The 22,832-nt window shown below is 37.6% G+C and overlaps 15 protein-coding genes across 15 annotated transcripts; 7 read left to right on the top strand and 8 right to left on the bottom strand. All coding sequences in view use genetic code 12, as the record gives it.

Annotated features, from left to right (window-relative positions):
- Positions 1 to 83: 83 nt before the first annotated feature.
- DEHA2F25300g (DEHA2F25300p) lies at positions 84 to 932 on the bottom strand (the record flags this gene model as incomplete). Its single annotated transcript, XM_461440.1, has 1 exon — positions 84 to 932. One exon carries the CDS (start codon positions 930 to 932, stop codon positions 84 to 86), a length of 849 nt encoding a protein of 282 aa, XP_461440.2.
- A 202-nt stretch (positions 933 to 1,134) lies between these two features.
- On the bottom strand, positions 1,135 to 2,130 carry DEHA2F25278g (DEHA2F25278p; the record flags this gene model as incomplete). Its single annotated transcript, XM_461439.1, has 1 exon — positions 1,135 to 2,130. One exon carries the CDS (start codon positions 2,128 to 2,130, stop codon positions 1,135 to 1,137), a length of 996 nt encoding a protein of 331 aa, XP_461439.1.
- Positions 2,131 to 2,852: 722 nt separating this feature from the next.
- On the top strand, positions 2,853 to 5,450 carry DEHA2F25256g (DEHA2F25256p; the record flags this gene model as incomplete). Its single annotated transcript, XM_461438.1, has 1 exon — positions 2,853 to 5,450. One exon carries the CDS (start codon positions 2,853 to 2,855, stop codon positions 5,448 to 5,450), a length of 2,598 nt encoding a protein of 865 aa, XP_461438.2.
- Positions 5,451 to 5,622: 172 nt separating this feature from the next.
- Positions 5,623 to 6,870, top strand: DEHA2F25234g (DEHA2F25234p; the record flags this gene model as incomplete). The annotated part of the gene is made up of 1 exon (XM_461437.1): positions 5,623 to 6,870. One exon carries the CDS (start codon positions 5,623 to 5,625, stop codon positions 6,868 to 6,870), a length of 1,248 nt encoding a protein of 415 aa, XP_461437.1.
- A 203-nt stretch (positions 6,871 to 7,073) lies between these two features.
- On the top strand, positions 7,074 to 7,745 carry DEHA2F25212g (DEHA2F25212p; the record flags this gene model as incomplete). Its single annotated transcript, XM_461436.1, has 1 exon — positions 7,074 to 7,745. The coding sequence occupies one exon, from the start codon at positions 7,074 to 7,076 to the stop codon at positions 7,743 to 7,745; it is 672 nt and encodes a 223-aa protein (XP_461436.1).
- A 316-nt stretch (positions 7,746 to 8,061) lies between these two features.
- On the top strand, positions 8,062 to 9,084 carry DEHA2F25190g (DEHA2F25190p; the record flags this gene model as incomplete). The annotated part of the gene is made up of 1 exon (XM_461435.2): positions 8,062 to 9,084. The coding sequence occupies one exon, from the start codon at positions 8,062 to 8,064 to the stop codon at positions 9,082 to 9,084; it is 1,023 nt and encodes a 340-aa protein (XP_461435.2).
- Positions 9,085 to 9,119: 35 nt separating this feature from the next.
- On the bottom strand, positions 9,120 to 10,724 carry DEHA2F25168g (DEHA2F25168p; the record flags this gene model as incomplete). The annotated part of the gene is made up of 1 exon (XM_461434.1): positions 9,120 to 10,724. The coding sequence occupies one exon, from the start codon at positions 10,722 to 10,724 to the stop codon at positions 9,120 to 9,122; it is 1,605 nt and encodes a 534-aa protein (XP_461434.2).
- A 70-nt stretch (positions 10,725 to 10,794) lies between these two features.
- DEHA2F25146g (DEHA2F25146p) lies at positions 10,795 to 11,730 on the bottom strand (the record flags this gene model as incomplete). Its single annotated transcript, XM_461433.1, has 1 exon — positions 10,795 to 11,730. The coding sequence occupies one exon, from the start codon at positions 11,728 to 11,730 to the stop codon at positions 10,795 to 10,797; it is 936 nt and encodes a 311-aa protein (XP_461433.2).
- A 554-nt stretch (positions 11,731 to 12,284) lies between these two features.
- DEHA2F25124g (DEHA2F25124p) lies at positions 12,285 to 13,712 on the top strand (the record flags this gene model as incomplete). The annotated part of the gene is made up of 1 exon (XM_461432.1): positions 12,285 to 13,712. One exon carries the CDS (start codon positions 12,285 to 12,287, stop codon positions 13,710 to 13,712), a length of 1,428 nt encoding a protein of 475 aa, XP_461432.1.
- Positions 13,713 to 13,899: 187 nt separating this feature from the next.
- Positions 13,900 to 15,246, top strand: DEHA2F25102g (DEHA2F25102p; the record flags this gene model as incomplete). The annotated part of the gene is made up of 1 exon (XM_461431.1): positions 13,900 to 15,246. The coding sequence occupies one exon, from the start codon at positions 13,900 to 13,902 to the stop codon at positions 15,244 to 15,246; it is 1,347 nt and encodes a 448-aa protein (XP_461431.1).
- Positions 15,247 to 15,887: 641 nt separating this feature from the next.
- On the top strand, positions 15,888 to 16,829 carry DEHA2F25080g (DEHA2F25080p; the record flags this gene model as incomplete). The annotated part of the gene is made up of 1 exon (XM_461430.1): positions 15,888 to 16,829. The coding sequence occupies one exon, from the start codon at positions 15,888 to 15,890 to the stop codon at positions 16,827 to 16,829; it is 942 nt and encodes a 313-aa protein (XP_461430.1).
- A 108-nt stretch (positions 16,830 to 16,937) lies between these two features.
- On the bottom strand, positions 16,938 to 18,284 carry DEHA2F25058g (DEHA2F25058p; the record flags this gene model as incomplete). Its single annotated transcript, XM_461429.1, has 1 exon — positions 16,938 to 18,284. The coding sequence occupies one exon, from the start codon at positions 18,282 to 18,284 to the stop codon at positions 16,938 to 16,940; it is 1,347 nt and encodes a 448-aa protein (XP_461429.2).
- Positions 18,285 to 18,658: 374 nt separating this feature from the next.
- DEHA2F25036g (DEHA2F25036p) lies at positions 18,659 to 18,940 on the bottom strand (the record flags this gene model as incomplete). Its single annotated transcript, XM_461428.1, has 1 exon — positions 18,659 to 18,940. One exon carries the CDS (start codon positions 18,938 to 18,940, stop codon positions 18,659 to 18,661), a length of 282 nt encoding a protein of 93 aa, XP_461428.1.
- Positions 18,941 to 19,235: 295 nt separating this feature from the next.
- On the bottom strand, positions 19,236 to 21,431 carry DEHA2F25014g (DEHA2F25014p; the record flags this gene model as incomplete). The annotated part of the gene is made up of 1 exon (XM_461427.1): positions 19,236 to 21,431. One exon carries the CDS (start codon positions 21,429 to 21,431, stop codon positions 19,236 to 19,238), a length of 2,196 nt encoding a protein of 731 aa, XP_461427.2.
- Positions 21,432 to 21,749: 318 nt separating this feature from the next.
- On the bottom strand, positions 21,750 to 22,793 carry DEHA2F24992g (DEHA2F24992p; the record flags this gene model as incomplete). Its single annotated transcript, XM_461426.1, has 1 exon — positions 21,750 to 22,793. One exon carries the CDS (start codon positions 22,791 to 22,793, stop codon positions 21,750 to 21,752), a length of 1,044 nt encoding a protein of 347 aa, XP_461426.2.
- Between the last annotated feature and the right edge of the window lie 39 nt (positions 22,794 to 22,832).

The following is a 22,832-nucleotide window of genomic DNA, read 5'->3' as shown; positions in this document are numbered from 1 at the left end:
AGAAAAATGTAGTCATTATCACAAAACGTGTATTGCTATTAAGTCAGTAATTATACAAATGGTAAAATACATATAGATTTTAATTAAAAGAAATCCATGTTAGAAGGTTCATTTAAAGACTGGGTATTATTATTAGACGGCGTACCGTTCATCTGTTGTAAAATTTGCTGTGGAGATATTGCTTGCATGGAAAGCTGCTGTGGTTGCAGCTGTTGACCCATGTTCATATTAGCATAGTTATTGTTAGCAGATTGCGGGTTGAAATTAGATGGCATTTGTTGTTGAGATTGTGGTCGACCTTGTGGAGGTTGTTGAGGCTGCAGCTGTTGCATAAAATTTTGAGGGATATCCTTTGGCCCCATATTCTGAAAACTATTATTTGCTACATTGTTAAGCATGGGGTTATTAACCATTGCTGGAGATGGTTGCATTTGTTGTGGTATTTGTGGACTGTTGAACTGAGGTTGTGTTGACTGCGACCCTGATCGAGGTTGTTGCGTATTTGGTTGCCCTTGGGACAGCTTCCTCATTTGATTTATCTTCACTTTCAAAAACTGAAGCGCCTCCGGATATAAATCTTGTAATTTATTGTATAACTGTTGCAACTCGGGCATATCTTGAGGGGCAGACATAATAATGGGGAATTGTGCCCTATTTGTCGAAGTCTGTTGGTTTGGATCCGTATGATATTTTTCGTGAAGATACGATAATACTGAAAGGTTACAATGGATTCTGCGAGTACAGTTTTGATACAGTTCTAATATAGTCTGTTTATTCTGCGGTGGAATTTGTTGCATTGTCTGTTGGTTTGTTAAAACATTAACATAAATATTTACTGCTTTTTTCATTAGCTGGGCATTTATAAGCAAGAGACACGTTACACGCTCCCTATCAAGATCAAGCGGGTTTCGTTTGTCAGGAATCGTACTCATCTTGTCAAGCTATATTTGGATAGATATGTTGTAGTATTAGTATCACCAAATTAACATTTTATTTACAAAAGTAGTCGACGCACGTGATTGAATTTTCATCAAGACGAATACCTACAGTTTCGATAGTAACGTAATAATGTGTATAGAAAGGATGGAGATGTCATAAACAAGCTAGAAATGAAGGGCGATAATAGCTAAAGATCTATAATTTTTCAGTTAATTCTGGAACTGCTTCATTGATATCTGCGACTAATCCAATATCTGCGATATTGAAGATTGGAGCTTCAGGGTCCTTATTGATGGCAACAATGGTCTTAGCGTCCTTCATACCGGCTAAATGTTGGATTGCACCAGAGATACCAACAGCAATGTATAATTCTGGTGCCACGATCTTACCAGTTTGACCGACTTGTAATGAATTGTCACAGAACCCAGAATCCACTGCGACTCTGGAGGCACCAACAGCAGCATTCAATTTCGATGCCAATGGCTCAATCAACTTTTCAAAGGTTTCCTTATTCTTCAACCCACGACCACCGGAAACGACTCTGGTAGCAGAGCCCAATTCTGGCCTTTCGGAAGTGACCAAGTCTTCCTTGACGAACTCAGTTCTACTATTGGATTCGCTGGATTGGGTATACTCTTCGATTGGAGTGGAACCATCGCCGCTCAACTCAACTGGCGGAAATGCGGATGCTCTAACAGACGCAAGAACGATCTTCTCGTTGGACTTAACGGTCGCCAACGCATTACCAGCGTAAATTGGTCTAACAAATGTATTTTCTGACTCAACTTTAAGGATATCAGAAACTGGCTGGATATCCATCAACGCACCAACTCTTGGTAAAACAGATTTTCCAACCGCTGACGCTGGAATGATGAAATGCGTGTAATCGGAAGATTCCAATACTTCCTTGATTAATGGGGACAATTCCTCCGCCAAATAATGGTCGTACTTACTACTTTTTGATACCACGATCTTCGAAATACTAGGAATCTTAGCCACATCCGACGCAATAGCATTACCGTCAGTACCAGCTAATAATGCCGTGATTGGCTTGCCTATTTGCGTAGCAGCACTCACGGCTGAAAGCGAAGCTGGTGAGATTTTGGAGCCGGTAGACTCAATGAAAGCAAGTGTATCCAACGAGACCCTGGTGCTTGAAAAGAATCTTCTACTAATTGAATTGCGTAACATGATATAATCTGATATATTAGGGCCGTATTATATGATACCAGTCCATGTTTAAGTCCACCTTTTGTTCATGGTTCAAAAAATTCAACACTTTCACGTGATGGAGCCGGTTTCGGACATCAGGTAACTGACTTTACTAGATACCCACTGCTACAGCTATAACGAGTCCAACTAAGCCTGTTATGTCCAGGGAGTACTTAAAATGCCCAGGGAGTAAGTCTTGTGAAAATAATGTTTTTGAACAAAAGGTGGCAGTAGAGATCGTTCCTCGATGGACAATTAGGTATGTTTAACGTCTACTGGACTATGTAATACCTTTAAACACAAGGACAATGATGCTACATCGTACGATCTGATTAAGATAATCGAGCTGAAAACAAGCTGAAAACAGGCTGAAGGCTCCTGTTAGGCCTATTTTCTTTGAATGCCAACTAAACGTACCTGACTCATATAATGCTCGAGTGAGAACCAACGGGCACCCATACTTGATAGCAGACTAACTGTCACTCCATGCTTATTATCCAGGAGTATTCTCATATCAAGAGATGGACATCACACTCTATTCCAACCATATCATAGTCCAAATGATGCAATTAGGGTCCTATATTCTATTGTATACAGTAGGGTCTGTTCTCACGTGGGAGTAGGTACTCGAATCAAAATGGAGATATAGATCGTTGATAATCATACTGATAAGACAAGCTACTTTATGATCAAAGAATAACATGCATCGGCCCGATAACTCATCGTCTAGGACGCATGTGTCACCATCAAGATCAAACACTAGAAGTGACCCCAATATGAGACGAGCAACTAGTCAGTCCCCTAGTATAAGGCACATTTCACAGAGAAAAGTAAATACCCTGGAGAGAAAACCACTTTTAGATAGAGCAAATTCGGATATGGTGGATTACCAGGCTGCTGGAAACATACCACCGAGTAGGAGTTTGCTTCTGTCGGATATATATCGCGATGATGTGGAGTCTATAGTATATAATAATGCTGCTTCTGATGCAAGTTGCAATGAAGGTCATAAGAGGTCATCATTGACCCACGCTGTAACGAATGAGGACATGCAGAGTACAAGAAGTGAATACTTGATGGGAATGAACCTTAATCGGGAGAATTTGAGTTGGAAGGTGGTTTTGCCATACTATCTACCATTTTTGTCGTGGATCCATCATTATTGTCCGTCCTTCTTCGTGGGGGATTTGGTAGCTGGTCTTTCGTTGGTATTCTTTCAGTTGCCATTGTCGCTTTCGTACGCAACGTCATTGGCGCATGTTCCTGTTATATGTGGATTATACTCGCTTGCAATATCGCCGTTGGTGTACATGGTGTTTGGAAGTGTGCCGCAAATGATCGTGGGTCCAGAAGCAGCTATTCTGTTAATCGTGGGACAAGCAGTAGAACCCTTGTTGCATCATTATAAGAAAAAGCATTCAGAAAAATTGGACCCCGTTGAATTAGTGGTTGCCATTACATTCATTAGTGGTGCCAGTCTTCTAGGGTTTGGGTTAGGAAGATTCGGATTTTTGGACAATGTTTTGAGTGCTTCCTTACTAAAGGGGTTTATCAGTGGAGTTGGTATTGTTATGGCAATTAACTCGACGATTGTTATGTTGGGGTTAACTGAATTACTACAAGAAATCACCGAGGATCCAACCAAGATGGATATTCACTCCCCATTTGATAAAATGCGGTTCTTATTTCAACATTATAAGCAGTTTCACATATTGACCTTCAAGATTAGTATTATAGCATTTATTGTGATCTTGTTGTGCCGTGTATTCAAAAACTTTATGTCAAAGAAAAATTCAAATCTCCTGAAAAAATGTGTATACCTTCCAGAGATTTTATTTGTTGTTATTGTGTCGACTAGCTTATGTGCTGTGAATCGGTGGGATGAAAAAGGAATTGAAATCATAGGAAAAGTTACTGACATTTCTTCATCTCAAATCTTGCATAACCCTGTTGCGGTCGAAAGGTGGTATCTTATCAAAAAACTTAGTACTCCGGGATTTCTCTGTGCAATGCTAGGTTTCTTCGAATCAACTACTGCGCTGAAATCTTTGGGCTCGAGATACGATTTACCTATATCCTCCAATAGAGAATTGGTGGCCTTAGGTGCGATGAATATCTTGGTATCGATATTTGGAGGTTTGCCAGCATTTGGGGGATATGGAAGATCAAAAATTAACGCAATTTCCGCTAAAACCACTATGCTGGGTGCTATAATGGGTCTTTGTACTATATTTACAATCTCATATCTCCTAGATGCATTGTATTATGTTCCAAAATGTATTTTAAGTGCTATAACAGCGGTAATTGGTATTCTGTTAATAGATGAAGCACCTCATGAATTGTGGTTTCATTGGAAAAGTAAAGGTTACAATGAGTTGATCACATTTTTCATTACTGTTATGACTACGTTATTCTTTTCGATGGAAGCAGGTATAGCTGTTGGATTAGTATACCTGTTGATTAGAGTGATAAAGCATTCGGCCCTGTCGAGAATTCAAATCCTTGGACGAATTTCTGGATCCGATACTTTTGTAAATGCTGATGTATCACATATACCACCCAATATTGGCCTATTATCCGATGATGTTAAACACTCTCACCTTCCGTTGAATATGTTCACCGATAATAATTTTACTCATTTAAATTTAAAGGTGATAGAAGAAATCGAGGGGTGTCTTATAGTGAAAATCCCTGAACCGTTGACGTTTACAAACACCAGTGATTTAAGAGGCCGTCTCAAACGTGTTGAGATGTATGGCTCAACAAAAGCGCACCCAGCTCAGAGAAGAACAAGAGATGTCACCATGACAAAATATGTTATCTTCGACCTTAATGGCATGACAGGACTTGACTCATCGGCGGCTCAGATTTTAAAAGAGTTAATCAAGCGTTATACAAACAGAAATATTTATTCATTTTTCGTCAGAGTCAATGACGAAGAGAAGTTAAGATACAGACTCGAGAATACTGGTATTACTAAGTTATTGGCTGAGGTTTTAGAGTCAATCAAAAATAATGATGATCAGAATACCTTCATGTTCAATAAAATTAAAGATAATAGAAAAGTATCTGGACTTCAGCGTGAAAACTCCGATATATTGCACCCTGATATGGATGAACATATGGATATTTATAATCTCACTGAAAATTCACATACTCCATACTTTGAGCATATAAGTGACGTTTTAAAAGTAATCGATTACTACGAAATTAACGACCAGTTACAATCAAGAAACGAATTCTTGGATGTTGACCAGGCTGAGAGAAGATCAAGTTTACCGTCCGTCGATATAGCTTGAGTTAGTACTAGTAGTTTAGTATTGAAGTATTGTTTTATCCCTACTTGCATAAGTTCAATTCAAATATATATATCTTTTTTATTGTATGTAATCGCAGCAAAATTTAGTGAACGCGTAATTATATTAAACCAAAATTAATTTTCACTTCAGTAGATAACGACACCATTCAATCATGTCTTTGGAAGCAGAAGTGCCTGAATTAGGTCAAGATGATTCTCAAAGAGAATTGACCATAAAGGAAGAATATCAATTATGGAGAAAAAACTGTCGTTATATGTACGAGTTTGTCAGTGAAACCGCATTGACATGGCCCTCTTTAACAATCCAATGGTTACCAGAAAATAAAACGAATGAAGCAGAAGGCTTGATTGACGCTAAGTTATTATTGGGGACACATACTTCAGGTGAAGACACGAATTACTTGAAGCTAGCTAGTACACAGATACCATTGTCAAATTCAAGTAATACAGAAGAAAAATCAAACAAAAAGGTTACTTCCCGTATTAAAATCACCAAAAAGTTCGAAAACAACTTTGAAATAAATAGAGCCCGTTATATGCCTCAAGACCCGTCCATTGTGTCTACAATTAATGGTGCAGGTGAAATTGATCTTTATAATTTGGGTGGTGATCAAAAAACTGCGATTGCACATTTCACTCCCCATGAAGACAATGGTTATGGTTTATCATGGAGTCCCCATAAGAAAGGGTACTTGTTAACCGCTTCAGATGATAAAACAGTAGTCTTAACTGATACTTCTAGACTTGATGCTACGGATTTGTCACAAGTTTGCAAATTTACTACGCACAAAGACATTGTAAATGATGCTAAATGGCACCAATTCGATGAGAGCTTATTTGGATCGGTCTCTGATGACAAGTACTTCTATCTTTTCGATATCAGAACCCCAGGTGAACCGGTATCCAAGTTCTACCATCCAGAATCGGAGGGAATAAACTCACTTTCTTTCTCTCCGTTTTCTCAATACTTGGTAGCCACCGGTAACGCCAACTCTAATATTAGTTTATTAGACACCAGAAAATTGTCTACGAAGTCTGCGGTTTCCGATGGTTTACTACACACAATGATGGGCCACTCTGATTCGATCACTAGTTTGGAGTTCTCTCCCCATAAGGATGGCATGCTTGCGTCTGGTTCGCAAGATCGCCGTCTTATCTTATGGGACTTATTCAAGGTCGGTGAAGAACAAGCCCAAGAAGATGCCGAAGATGGCTGTCCAGAATTGTTCATGATGCATGCTGGTCATACTGGTGCAGTTACAGATTTAAGTTGGTGTCCTTACAAAGACTGGACCATTGGTTCAGTAGCCGATGATAATATTGTACACTTATGGGAAATCGGTAAGACTCTACTTAATGCCGAGAAGGGAATTGAGTTGAAGGATACCGATTTAGAATAGAATACCTACCTTGTAAGTTTAATATATGTACTATACAAAATATCACTCTTGATATATCGCGACATTTATTTTATGTCGTTTTATTGAAAGGCACAATGTCGCATCCTTGTCTATGAAACAATTCGTCTAGTTGAAAAGATACGGATTTAGACCATAAACCATTACTAAACACTCATCAAAACAAACTGGGTCTTAAATTCAATATGTCTGATTTCCCACCTAATTTATCTATAAGACCTTTAACTATTGAGGATCTTGATCAATGTGTTAGCTTAGAAAATCGAGGTTTTCCAGAATCTGAAAGAGGTTCGCCTGACAAATTTAAATATAGATTAACTTCATGTCCCGAATTATGTTCAGGTTTGTTCATTAGAGAATATATCCCTAAGTATAATGCTATCAATTTACCTGAAGTTGCAAACCAAAAGGGAAAGGAAATTGCTCCAGAAGAGACTGAAGAGGAAAATCTCGACGAATTACCATACGAATCGGCCGTGGTCAAGGAAACTTTAATTGGACATATAATTGCTACTAAGACATATTCTTCTAGCATAACCAAGTCATCTATGGAAGTATCGTCAGCTGAGGACCCAACAGCAGGCCATTTTGAGCATTCGAGATTCATTGGTATCCACGCGTTGGTCATAGATCCAGAATGGCAAGGCAAGAACTTAGGAACGCTATTGATGCATGACTACATCCAAAAATTGTCTAACCAAGACTTGGGTGATAAGGTTATCATCATTGCCCATAAGGAATTGGTTCCATTCTACGAGAAAATAGGTTTCCACAATTTGGGTGAAAGTGAATGCAAATTTGCTAATACCAAATGGTATGACCTCGCTATTGATTTAGTTCCTGAACAGGATGATTAAGCATAATGAATTTGTAGAAATGTTTTACATTATGGTCCCATAAAGTCTCATAAAATCATTATTTAGTTGTATTTATACTTAATATTCCCTTTTGACGTACAGTTAGTTTATATTTCAACACTAAATTGCCAGAAATTATTCACTCCGTAAGAATTGGTCCTCCTAATGGTCATTTAAGCAAATTTAGACGATTTTCATGTGTTAATGAATACTTCAATTTATCAAATTGTGACTCTAGTACCTTTTGATATCTCGCGACAACTTTTTTTCAGAAACATAATGAGATTATAATAGTATGACGAAGTATTGAGTGACTATGTTTGAAGTACCTAAACCTATAAAGAAGGTATTCGATACCTTCCCATTGTATACATATGATCCTATTCCTAATAATACTCCTTCTAATTTTCAATCTATTGAATCCAATAAGTTTTACTTCACTTCCAGCAATGACCAAGCCAAAGATAATGCATGTTTTACTTTAGGAGTACATAACATATATCTGGTAAACACAGCTAATGGAGAAAAGAAAATACCTTCAGATCCTATTTCCTTTGGACATGCACTAATTTTATGTCATAAAAATGATCTTAAATTACCGAGTTCTGGTGATAATGTTGGTTCTAAATCCAAGCACTCTATAATGAAATTATCGTATCATGCATCCCCAGATAATCAATTACCAATACTCATTGAGGACGACCTCAAGTCGCAGACCCGTAACATAAGATCTTCATTGTCAATGAACCAATCTGTTAAAGTGAATAATAATTTTTCTGAGAATGCTCTGGCCCGTATAATTAACGAATTAGTGGATACTGAACTTGCTGATTTATGGATATTGTGTCTCTTGAGTGACTTGCCAAGCTCCAATCCACTTGTGTTTAACAAATTGTTTAAGTTAGATGAAGAAATTACAAAGTCAACGTTCACTAACAAGATCACAATTATGTCTATTTTAAATGAAATTCCAAGATGGGGTTCATTCCACTTAAGATACTCTTATTTATTTGACCACTCTAGAACAAAATCATTTATTAATATGCCCCTGAGATTACTATCGGAAGATATATTAGAAGTATTTGCAAATACGAATAATGAATCTATCAGAAAGGCGTACAATGACAAATTGAAAGAATTTGAAATAAATTTAGAATTGCTAATTGATTATATTAAAGAGAGTGATTCAAACGAACAAAAGAAGATAATTGAATTAAAATTAGTTGGTTTCATTATCATTATGGATTCATTATTAAATACCAAATTACATGAGGTTCTTTCTAAGGAAAAATTTAGTTCCTTCGTGAAGCTTTGCTACGAAATTATCGGTAAGTATTAAGTCTATTAATATACATATTGTACATAGGGTTTTAATTAGCACTTTTCCCAAACTTGTATAAAGCTTTCATCTAAAAACATCAATTCGCTTTCACAGTTTTCAACTTCCAAATCTCTTATTGTAACCCATTGATTAGTTTCCTGGTCTTTACATAAGTTGACTGACCATTGATGCTTATCATCTCCGTGATCCAATTTGATCCCTGGTATTAATTCATGCTTTATACTAGATATGAGTTTATAACGAATTGGCTCATTTCCCAGATTGAGGACATATGGAGACATGTCGATAACTGATGGGAACTTCACCACTGTTGGATTGCCCCTAGAATTCTCGTCATCATTATCTAAACCTCTGTCGATATGAAAAATTATGTAAGGAGGTAACGGTTCTACTAATTGATAAACTTTTAATTCGGCACGGGATACCTGTACTGTGGTCTTTCCATCATATTTCTCTAGAAGCAGCTGTATTGATACTTGTGGAATTTGCGATGTCTGTTCACCTTGATTGGATGTACCTTGGAAGAGTGCGTTTCCCGGTATGTCCAATGATAATACCCAAAATTTCAGTAGGTTTGTAACTTTATCTTTGTCTTGAACATTGAAATCTACCTTGTTCGTCAATTTATTAGTCGTTGCTGTTATCGGAATCGTAGAAACCTGAATCAGACCCTGTAGTGACTTAGAAAATATAGTAGAGTTATTCTTGATGCTTTTGATTAGCTGAATATGTAGTTGATTCAAAAGCCAAACCATAAACGCCTTAGGGGATTTCTGTTCGGCGATTCCAAACTTCTTCTTAGATACACTAGAAATATATTGTAAGAGTTCATGAGGGGATATATGGCCTTTGAACAAATAGCTAGACCATAATTTCCTTACTAATAATCCAAAAAGGTTATTTAATTGTGATTTTCTTATAATTCGCTCATTAAGATCTTTCTTCTCCGGTATTGTTAAGCTGAGATAGAAGTCTCTAATAGGAGGGATATGACTTAAGGCTTGAAATATAACATTTGCATAGTCATTAGCCGAAAGATTATTGAGGCCAATAAATCCAACCACGTAAGGCTTATGGTTCAAATCGTGACCTATTTGCACTTTCTTGGATAAGTTCTGTATTGCAACTTTTGAATATACGGGATTTAGTAATAACTTAATGTCCAGTAAATGTTTCAATGCCTTTTGTGTCGTTAATTCATAATTATCGGGTAAAATGTATGTTTTGGCTGTCTCCAAGTTTATAAACACTCTGTGGTTAGCATTTACAGAGTGTAAATAGGCATGAGATGATTTCGAACGGCCTTGAAAAAATTTACCGCAAACCAAGCAACAATACACATTCACATTAGACAAGGTTATCAGACAAACCTTCTCAAAATCAAAGTCTAACAAATATCTATTAATTGTATCTAAACAAAATCCATCATCATTAGCAGATGCATCTTGCATAGGTGAATTCTGTAAAAGGTATTGAGGCAACTCTTCATCATCTGAACTATCGGCCTCAGATTTACTGTCAGTCTTCTGTTTTTTCAAAGGTCTAACAGTTTCATAGTCCTTTGTAGCAGACATATTTGCTCTATCTATAATGTATGATAGTAAAGTTTTGCAAGTACAATATTTCAGAGTATTCATATTACACAAAAACAAAATGGTAAATATAAATGAAGACTAATTCTATTTTATTATATTATATGATATTAACCTAATGAATAGCTAAACTATTAATATTTCCTGTTAATAATGAAGTAACATTTTCTTCGATAGATGCTTCAGCGGTATCAGATAAGTGCTTCTTTGGATCTTGTTTACCGACGTATCTTGTCTTCAATTGTTCTTCCAGCAATTCCTGTTCTTCTTTTACTCTCTGGTTGTATAATTCTGCAATCTTGACCATCGTTTCAGTATTCTCTAAGTTCTCATGTTCCTTATGGTTATAGTCGACCATTTTCAAACCAGATTGCCAGTTTTTCTTGTGCAAGTTTAAGAGCATGTTGGTCTCATAGGAAGTTTTGTGATAATCGATATTCAATGAGTAGTAGTGACGGTTCAACCCATGGATTAATGCTTGAATGGAAGGCTTGTTTAAATGCCCCACGTTAGAAGTAGTTTGACGGGGTTCTTGGCCCATCATCAACGTGGTGGTGTCAATGGTTCTGAAGGCATCAATGACAACCTTACCCTTGACAGACTGGATTGGATCCACCACAACTGCCACAGCTCTCTTATTCAACTGCTCGAACGATTGTTGTGTGTTCACATCGACAGATGATAACCAACAACCAAACCCTGGATGTGAATGGTACCATCCGACCACCATTTGATCTCTACCTGTTTGTCTCAACATATCCATCATTTTAGTCTGGAAAACGTCATCCACTGCTTCAACAGATACCCCTGTACCAGATTGAGGCATGGCAAATACATCGATAACGTGGATCGTAAAGTCATCAACAAACTCTCCTAACATCAACCCCATCACTTCCATTGGAACCCCAGCACGTCCATGCTTCAACATCTTCAACAACGCCAATGACGATATATGTACTGTTTCAGCATTATCAATTGCTGGTCCATCTGTTGGAGGTGGTGCTCCTCCTAGTCCACCACCTGATCCTAACAATCTTTGTAATCTTTCCATCGTCTATTTAATATAATTATTCTTCCAATTCAGACTTTTCTACACTATTTCCAATCAATTACTAATTCTCTTGGGTTGCTTGTTTCTATTCACAACTTTTGAGTTAATGTAAACGTATATCTATAATAATATTCGAATAATCCTTTAATCAATCCTTTTGGTGGCAAGCTTCTAATGTTGATGAAGTTCGAGTCTTGGTGGTTTTGTGACATATTGTGCCTATTGGCCATGTGCAGGACTTTTATCCGATTTCCTGGTATACTAGAGTATATACTGGTATATGGGTAGACGATGGTCGATTTCAAGCTAGTAAAGTGTCTATGTAGGCCAGAACGATGTTCATGTTAGTTTTGAGTGGTTTTTCAAGCAATGGGATGGCTCATGTAAGTTAAAACAGTCACTATAGCAAAATGAATGCCTGCAATATACGGAACCAACCTTGGGCTCCGTAACCATGATAAAATGCCTTAATTTTTCAGTCAACCAGTTTCTTTGAATTATTCAACAGGTTTAGGAAGAAAGGTAGGAATTACTATTGATACGAAGGAATCAAGATGGTTGACACACCTGTATCGTTGAAGGGTAAGAAATACCCAGCAAAAGAGCATGCTAAGAAAGTTTGTAAGCACTTTAAGTGCAAGAGCAAGGCCGGTTCAAAAAGCGATGTTGCATTTTTCATCAGTGGTGAAGATTTAGAGTTGTACGATTATTCTGATCAGACTAAGCCTATTAGACAAAACAGATACTTTTTCTACTTGAGTGGGGTATCAATTCCAGGGTCCCATATTTTATATCAATGTGAGAAGGATAAATTGGTCCTTTATCTCCCCAACATCGATGTAGATGATGTCATGTGGTCTGGAATGCCAATGAGCTTGCAAGAGGCCCAGGAAAAATATGATGTGGACGAAGTCAAGTATGTGTCTGACTTGCAAAAAGATCTCGAGGCCATGGTCGACGCATCGACAATTTACACTACTGACATCAATAAATTCAACCAGAAATATGGACAATTTTTAACCGAAAAGGACGAAGACTTTTTCTTTGCATTGGATGAATCTAGATTGATCAAAGATTCATACGAGCTTGAATTAATGCGTCATGCTGCTGCGATAACCGATAAGTGTCACTTGGCTGTGATGTCTGCTATCCCTATCGAGACGAACGAAACCCACATCCACGCAGAATTCATGTACCATGCGCTTAGACAAGGTTCTAAGTACCAATCATATGATCCAGTCTGTTGTAGTGGTCCAAACTGCTCCACTTTACACTATGTAAAGAACGATGACGAAATTGATTCCAGAAGATCGATTTTAATCGATGCGGGGGCCGAATGGGAATGCTATGCCAGTGATGTGACTAGGTGTTTCCCTATCAACGGAGACTGGTCCAAAGAACACTTAGAAATCTACAACGCTGTCTTGAAGATGCAATCCGTCACTATGGATATGATCAAGCCAGGTGCCAATTGGGACGACCTTCACTTGACTGCCCACAAAATCATGATCGGCGAATTTTTGAAATTGGGTATCTTCAACTCCAAGTTCTCGGCCCAAGAGCTTTATGAGTCCAAGATCTCTGCTAGATTCTTCCCTCACGGCTTGGGCCACTTACTAGGTATGGACACTCACGATGTTGGTGGCAATCCAAACTACAAAGATCCTGACCCATTGTTACAATATTTAAGATTGCGCAGAACTTTACAAGCCGGTATGGTCCTCACAGACGAGCCTGGTATCTACTTCTCTCCATTCTTGTTGAAGGATGTCTTGGAAGATGAATCGAAGATGAAGTACATCAACAAGGATGTGTTGGACAAATACTGGTACATTGGAGGTGTGAGAATCGAAGACGACTTATTGGTCACCGAATCTGGCTTCGAAAACTTCACCGGTATCACTTCTGACCCTACTGAGATCTCCAAGATTGTTAAACAAGGCTTATCTAGAGGTAAGGAGGCTTTCCATAATGTTATATAGGTAGCCATAAGTAGGCCATTTCTGTACTGTTATATATATCACGTGCATGACTCAATGAGAAGCAATCACCAGGATTGAATCGATAAAGGGTACAAAGAACTTGTATTTCTTGATTGATCTGTATAATTCAAGTTATTGAATCGATTGATAGATTAGTTAGGTCAGTTTAATAGATATTCAAGCTACAATGGATGAAAATTACGATGTTATTGTGTTAGGTACCGGGTTAACTGAGTGTATTCTCTCAGGAGTTTTGTCAGTTGAAGGGAAGAAAGTGTTACACATTGACCGTCAGGATTTCTACGGTGGAGAATCTGCATCTTTGAACTTGTCACAATTGTACTCTAAGTTCAAACCTTCTGCTCAAAAACCAGAATTGAAAGGTAGAGATCGTGACTGGTGCGTTGACTTGATTCCTAAATTTTTAATGGCGAATGGAGAATTAACCAATATTTTGGTACACACCGACGTCACGAGATATATTGAATTCAAGCAGATTGGAGGAAGTTATGTGTATAGAAATGGGCGTATTGCCAAAGTTCCTTCTAATGAGATGGAGGCAGTTAGAAGTTCATTGATGGGAATATTCGAAAAGAGAAGAATGAAGAGGTTTTTAGAATTCATTGCTAGCTATAAGGAAGAGGAACCAAAAACCCACCAAGGATTGAATTTGGATTCCAATACCATGAATGATGTCTACAACCACTTTGGATTAGAAAACGGTACAAAAGATTTCATTGGTCATGCCATGGCATTATGGTCGAATGACGACTACTTAAATGAGGTTGCCAGACCAACTTATGATAGAATTATCTTGTATGTGCAATCGGTGGCCAAGTATGGTAAGTCTCCATATATTTATCCATTATATGGTTTAGGTGAATTGCCACAAGGGTTTGCTAGATTATCGGCAATTTACGGTGGTACATATATGTTAGACACACCTATTGATGAAGTTTTATACACTGATGATAAAAAGTTTGCAGGTGTCAAGACGAAAGAAGGTACTGCAAAGGCTCCAATTGTGATTGCTGACCCAACTTATTTCCCAGAGAAGGTCAAGAAGACCGGCAGCAGAGTCATTAGGGCCATGTGTATTATGGACCACCCAATTCCAAACACCAATGATTTAGATTCTGTTCAATTGATCATTCCTCAAAACCAAATTGGCCGTAAGAGTGATATCTATATCACTGTCTTGTCCGATGTCCATTGTGTTGTTCCAAAGGGTTATTATTTGGCAATTGTCTCGACCATTATCGAAACTGAACAACCTCATGTTGAATTGGAGCCTGCATTCAAATTATTGGGCCCAAGACTAGATACGTTAATGGGTATCGCCGAATTATATGAACCTTTGGAAGACGGTACATCCGATGGAATTTACTTATCAAAGAGTTACGATTCTACTTCTCATTTCGAAAGTACTACCGATGATGTTAAAGATTTATATTTCAGAGTCATGGGTAAGCCTTTGGTCTTAAAGAAAAGACCAAATGCCGAAGAAGAAGAGGCCTTAAACGGTCTTGAATAGATGCTATATCTATATTTGTGTATTTGTTTCGTTTAATTGCTCTACCGCATATGCTATTTAGGTATGTATACACGAATGAAAATTTGGATCTTCAGAAATGTGTTGAATCAAGGATTTTGTAGACTCATAATAATTGAGTATTTCATGCAATTTTTCAGAAACTTTGCATAAATCAGTAGATTCCAAAAAGATATATTTTCTACTTTGTACTAAATTTTATAAGAAATAGGATGAGTACAACCTTCGGAACTCTTTATACTAACATTTGAAAAACATGATTGGTTTTAGTATCAAATTTTGCTAATGTTACATTTAGCTGCAAATTTACTTGAACCACGGCAAATGGTTCCGTCTCAATCGAGATTGAGAGATCGTACGAAGAATACATTTTCACAATTTGAATATTATTGAAGTCAATGGCATGAATAGACACTTAGTTGTTCAACTAATATACTGATCTTGCTGAACACCACAGTTTAGTCATCTTTGCTCGTATAAGCTGGAACAAAATTAATTGAATGAAAACTGTGGAGGTTAGATTTGTGTAATATCAGACTACTCAGTCACTGCTGAATAATTCAAGATCTAGAAGTAAAGATACTAGACATATTAATTTCCTTATTTAGATAACTATATATAAAATGACAAAAGACAATATTGATTCTGTTGATTCAGCTAAGAATTTCTGTACTGTTTCAGGAAGACCGCTAGTTATTGGAACTGGTACTGGTACCAAATGGCAATGGCTCAAGAAGGGTAGACCGATTGAAGAAAGAAATAAGCCAATCCAAGAGTTGATTGACCAATTGTTGTTAGCTTTGAATAATGGCTACTATCACATTGATACTGCCGAAATTTATACAACTCATCCCGAAGTCGCAGAAGCTGTGAAGCAAAGCGGTATTAAGAGAGAGGATTTATGGATTACCAGTAAGTATAACCCATACCGTCAGGTCACTGCAGCCGAAGCTATCAAATCGACATTAGCAGAGTTACAGACTGATTATCTTGATTTATACTTGATTCACGCACCTTTTTTTGAGGATGAAGCTTCCTATAGTATTGAGATGGCTTGGAAAGAGATAATTGAGGCCAAGAAGCAGGGAAAAATTAGATATATCGGAGTTTCAAACTTTTCGATACCTAATTTGGAGAGAATTTTCAAGGCATTTGAACCGGAGTTTTATCCTGTGGTAAACCAAATTGAATTCCACGCCTACTTACAAAATCAAAGTGCCGGTATTACTGATTATTGCAAAAAGCGCAACATTCTTCTCGAAGCCTATGCTCCTTTGACACCATTATTCAGAATTCAATCAGGTGAAGCTGATACCGAAGGAGATCCGTTGAGAAAAATCTTACCAGCTTTGAGCGACAAGTACCAGAAAACAGATTCGCAAATCTTGTTAAGATATGCTTTACAAAAAGGATATTTACCAATTACTACATCTTCCAAGGTTCAAAGAATTAGAGAGACCTTGGCTATTTACGAGTTTGAATTATCTGCCGACGATGTTGCTTTGATTGACAAACAGGGTTCAACCTTTCACTTTAGAAGCTTTTTCAATTCGAATTTTGACTAATTCAGCTCTGCGAGTATAGATCAGATTGATTAATTAACTGCTATATAGAACAACAATATAAGACCTTTCTACAAACCGCTTCTAAATGACGATTCGTCTACATATATACTATTGAAATAATAGGGACGCAGCAACTTCGACATTTCCTTGACTTTGTTCAAGAGCAAAAATGGCTTCTTGTTTTGAGAAGCCTAAGCTTACCAATTGCTTGATATCACTTTCGCTAAATTTAGAAGACAGGTTACCTGTGTCTTGTCTCTTAACAGCAGCATTTGCAGCAGCATTAGGAGCTTTTTGTTTCGTAGTGTCGGGGGTAGAATTAGCTGGAACAATCGAAGAAGTAACGTTATTGTTTTCTGCACTATTTGATCCAAGGGCAATTCCCTGGCCACCAAAAGTACCACCAGTACCACCAGCACTGGCACTTGAACCAGCAACGCCAGGTAGAAATGGATTAGCCTGGATTTCCAGCTCATGTAAGAACTTCGTTTCTATATTTCCACCTACAACCAAAACGTCTCGTTCCAAATCTAATACACACTTGTGTCTTCTCAACATATCCAAACCAAATAACAAATCGACATGTGTATCGATTACTATAAATGAGCAGGGGATATGTGTATCAGAATCACCAATGGCAATAGGAACACTATGTATTTTACCTTCTATTTTTTGAGATCCAACCCCTCTTGCTTCACCAACGAATCTTCTATCAATTAATCTAGAAATACCACACTTATCTGCGAGCTTTGGGGAAATAATAGTGGATTGAGCACCTGAATCAACAAAAGCTTGCACTAATACTCCGTTAACTTTGATGTTTATATACAACATATTAACAGATGTAAACGACTCTGGGGCGATTTCGTACGCCAATTGCATATTTTCATCTATTCGCTCCTGCCTTATCATTTCTAAAATACGAGACTGACTTTCTGGATCATCAGGGTTGTCTTGTAATCTGCTTAGCTGTTCCTGTTGCTGAGGATTATACAGTCCTGGTGTAGCTCCATTTTGAAATTGCTGCAACGATCCGATCACCGAATTCTTGAACTCAGAAGGATTATTCAAAGTGGAATGCAATTGGGGGTTTGACTGGCGAAGCTGACTGTTCAATTGGGGGTTACTCAAGAATTGGGTTCTCATAGCTTCGATTTGGAAATCCACAGCATTGGAATTATTTGAGTTGGCAGTAACAGATGACCCAGACGATGCCGTGGTGGACCCTACGCTAGTTTTTCCCAACAATACTAAGTCATCATTATTAAGCCCTAAATCTTCCAAAGATTTATCAGAACCACTCAAAGGCTTCCCGTTATGCTTCAATGACTGATCTTGTGGAGAAATATCGAATTCTGCTTGGATATATGCTTGGAAATCTTCCAATGTCATAGACTCTGATATGTCTACCGATAATATCTGATTATTCAGTTCGTTGGATATGGTTAACCTCATTATTCTTGTTCTTTAGATATCCGGTGGTGGCAAAAGAGATACCTTAGTATTTATACATTTTTGTAGATCTGTGAGTGGCGATATCATGCTACAACTATCACAAAACCATCTCCATTGATAGAAGTCACCAAATTTTGCCACAGTATCTACACTGGTAGAGGATTAGTAGTTAGTATTACGATACAAATTATAATATACATGTGCTATAGAAATACAGAACATTTTATCTGAATTTATCTATGTCGAATGTGTCATGGGTAACTTTTTTCATCCTACGTCAATTAGGCTACTTTTAATGAAGATGCCTCTATTCCATTTATTGTAAGGAACAAATCACGTAAAAAGCAACACATAAACGGTAAAAAGGGGAGGAACTAGAGACTTGGAATTAACATAGCGACTTGACTTCCGTTCAACAACATTTTCTTAATAACCTTTCCTTTTGGACCTTCATTGTCAAATTCTTCGACGTTTTCTAAAACCATATTGACGTAATCATCAAACCCTATCAAAGTTCCTTTAAATTCCTTATCGTTCGTCATCAATACTTGAATTTTATGTCCAATTGACTTATCAATAATTTCCAATGGAAGGATCGTGCTCAAAGGAGATTCTCCCGCAGCCGGTTGGTTACTTGAGGTATTTGCTTCAGACATAATAGAATATGTTCGGGATGGGTTTCCAGACTAGATTAAGTGTTAATATATAGAATGACTTTTAAGAGCTTGAACTAACAATAAATGAGGTTCAATGATGATGTTGATGTTACTGAGAACGCGCACGACTAACATTATTTATCGACTATTATGAAATGATTAAATGAATTATAATTGTAATTATACTATAAGTGTATTATAAGTGTATATAGCTGTAATATCAATGTATAAATATTAGATTAATTAGTTCGAAGAATGCCATTATTTTGAACGTTTGAAGCTTCATTGAAACTTTTTATCTGTTCACAGATCTTTTGGCTTTCCATCCATCAAAGTCAATCAATGTCTGCATACACCCCCATTCAGTGATCTTGTTTTGTAACCACACTAAATTTACAGGTTTAGTCAAATAATCATTACACCCAGCCCTAAGAGCATTTTTTCTGTCCACCGATGAGTTGGATGAAGCAGTTAGGGCGACGATGATAACAGGCGATCTAAAAACAGTCAAGTCCAATTTTTCGTCTTCTTTCAATTCAAATTTCTCCGAATTAGGATACGTCGAGGCAGAGAGCTCGTGCTGGGCAAAAACACCAATCTTGTTTATCTTTTCTAAGTGACGGATTTCTTTGGTCGCCTCTATTCCCGACTTAACAGGCAATTGGATATCCATTAACACCAAATGGAAGCCACCAGTCCTCCATTTGTCGACCGCTTCTTGCCCATTTTTGGCAATCTGGTATGGTATTTTGTACTTTCTCAAGAATGCCCCCAAAATTGCTTGGTTAATGGCATTATCTTCAACTACCAAAACTGAAATAGATGGCAATACAGTGTCAGTAGTGAGCTTTGATGATTTCGCACCCTTGGCCAGAACTGGATTAGAATTCTTCGCTTTTGCCATATAATCAGAAGGCTTAAAAGGTTCAGGTGCTCCAATACTTTTTGACGTTTTAGGTACCTGGCTATTGTGAGTTTCACCGCTGAGAATCTGATCCAAACTCAAATTATTTTGTTTGTTAGATGTTGATTCATCAATCGATGGTGAAGGTGATATACTTAATCTATCGGTATCCTTAGTAACTTGATTCGAAATATCTGATCCCTGATTAAGGCTTTCGGGGTCAGTACTACTTCTTCCTTCTAATTTCCTTACCCCATTGAAATCCGTATTTTTCGAAGCTAATCCAAAGGTTTCTGGAACCGAGTGTGATTCGCTATGAATTCCCATTCCAATATTGGTCAAATTGTTACTCGAGTCAGCCGGAGACTTATCTGTAGGCTCTTGTCTATTCTTTTGCACAAAATTTTCATCCAAAGAAAGTCTCTTTTTATTCTGAAATGGATTAGAAGATTGTGAATTATTTCCATTCGTAGCAAGTGAAAAATTCTTTGGTAACAATAAAACTGGTTGCGAGTTTTCATTATTGTTTTGACTTGTAACATTAGTACTTGAAGATGTGGGTGATTGTAGTGGATTAGACTGAGATCTTCTATGAACATTGATACCATACGACAAAGGTGATTGTCTGCCATTAGCTGCAGAAGCTGGAGAGACTGATTTATCATGAATTGTGTTCAAATTTTGCGCGATAGGGTTACTTTGATGCATGTACTGCGGTTTAGGTTGGTGATATGACTGGCTAGTATTCAATATTTGGGATGTATTTCGCATCTGCTGTTGTGATACTTGTGTGTGCTGCTGTCTATGGCTAATATTATTCTGATAACCAGCATTGAAACTGCTTCTATTAGACAAAGGTTCGGCGTAGGGAGCTTCAGCTATGAAAGCCTCTTGCATACCCATACTATGTGGATAATAAGTATCTAATATGTTCCAAACATTCTGATCAGGCTCTAGGTTGATGTAGCTATATGGATTTGTCTGCAGTTGAGTTTGAGTTCCTGAAGATATACTAGCAATTGGGGATTTAATGTTCTTCAGGTTATCTGGCGAAGTCAGTGAGGCAGGATTAGTTGGATATGTAGTCTTTTTGTTAGTAGATAAATTTTGCGTATTAGACGTAACGTTAACTGTTTGTCTAGCCAGCAAATCCATTTTTATTACCAAGTCAGCCGGGTCAATTTCTCGTGCCAATGAATTAGGAAACTTATTAACCACTGCCTGTTTCAAATCATCTATTATATCATTTTGATGAACTATTATAGTGGTTGGCGTGCCTTGGGATTTTTTAACCCATACTCTACGAGTGGTAAAAATATTGGGTGAAAACTGCCCTAACGTGTTCTGAGCTGTGTATGAAGGCTGGTTGAAGTTGAGTGGAAAACCACCTGGCTTCTGTGCTGCCTTGCTCATATTTGACTGATTATTGTTGTTGTTTTGATTATTGGATTGATTGTTGGGATTAGTTCCAACTGTATTGGAATTATTGGAATCCCTAGGCGCTGGAATAGAGTTCTTGGGACCAAAATTGGGTATAAAGTAACTGTGTTTCGGTGGAAGTGGCAACAGAATATGTAAATTAGACATCTAGTATAATTCCAACGAGGCTGCTTGTGTCGGAATTTGAAACGTCCTCAGTTCTTAATTGATATATAAAATATCCGTTTAACAAATGAAAACCAACCAAATATCAATTAAATATCCTGTACAATGACAAAGACTCTAAATATATTAACAAGATTGCAGTATATACTGACTCTTATCTTTCACTACATTCAATACCCGATGGTGTTTCGTTCCTTAAAATTGATTTTAATCACATGTTTTGTGCAGTACACAACATATTGCCAACAATGACTACTACAATATATTGCATTATAACTATAGAGTAAACTAAGTATAGCACTATTCCCAGTCGTCATCATCATCGTCATCATCATCGTTTTCCTTGTTATTCTTTTCGTCAGAATCCCTTGAAGACTCTTGAACCGAGTTATCATCTTTTGCCGATTTTGCATCTTGTTCACCTTGGGCTTCTTTAGCAACGTCAACGACGTCTTCTTCTTCATCATCCCAAGTGAATTCTTCGTCATCATCGCCATGGTCACTGGCGTCCTTGTTTTCCTTCCTTTTTAATAGTTCTTTTCTCTTTTTCTCAGACTCTTTAAGCTTGGCCTCGGCTTTGAAATAACGATACCAAAATAATTCGTACGAGATTTTCACAGGCACCAAATCGTTCATCAACTTGGTAAGGGTATTTGGATAGTCTTTGAGTAGCTTAGAAATCTCAGCTGTTTTCGCATCGGCATTGAATTTTTTAATCTCTTCTTCGCTGTCTGCTTCGTCGGACGTGTATATCGATGCGGTGGTATGTAAGTTATATAAGTCGTTGTCATAACGAGATGTTCCGTAGTTCTCTTTGGGGTTCAATGGTGTCTTGAATAACGTTTCTGTTGACTCGTCTGGTTGCAGGTCGCCTGGGTTCACAGACACCATACCAGAAAAGAAAGACGTAAGCTGTGTGACATATTTGCCCGCCTGCTTTTCAACCAGTTCCAACGTAGAATCCAATGAATCAAGCGTGTTAGAGGCATGCTGTTGTAAGTTTTTCAAATCAACCTCTGGCATGTGTCCCGATAATGCCTTCAACTGCTCTTCGATTTGTCCCAAATTCTCCGTCACTTTTGCTTTATTATTAATATTCGTCTTTGCAGAACTCAATTGCTCAAGTAATTGGTTCTTGTGTTCTTCCAATTTGTATTTCTCTTGCAATTCGTTCGCATTCTTGGATGCACTTGACCATAACCCAGCAAACCTCGTCTCGACTGCTGTGTATGCTTGATCAATTTCATCTTCTAATTTGTGAACTGCTTCTTCAGTCTTATTGTCATTAACTCCTTCCGTCTTAGGAAGCTCTTCTTGTGCTACAATTGGATCGTAGAATTCCATTTTTGTCCGTCTAAGCTTGTGGTAGTTAGCAATATAATG

Source organism: Debaryomyces hansenii, assembly GCF_000006445.2.
Source record: "Debaryomyces hansenii CBS767 chromosome F complete sequence".
Taxonomy (NCBI): domain Eukaryota; kingdom Fungi; phylum Ascomycota; class Pichiomycetes; order Serinales; family Debaryomycetaceae; genus Debaryomyces; species Debaryomyces hansenii.
This window is presented reverse-complemented; position numbering and strand designations above follow the sequence as displayed.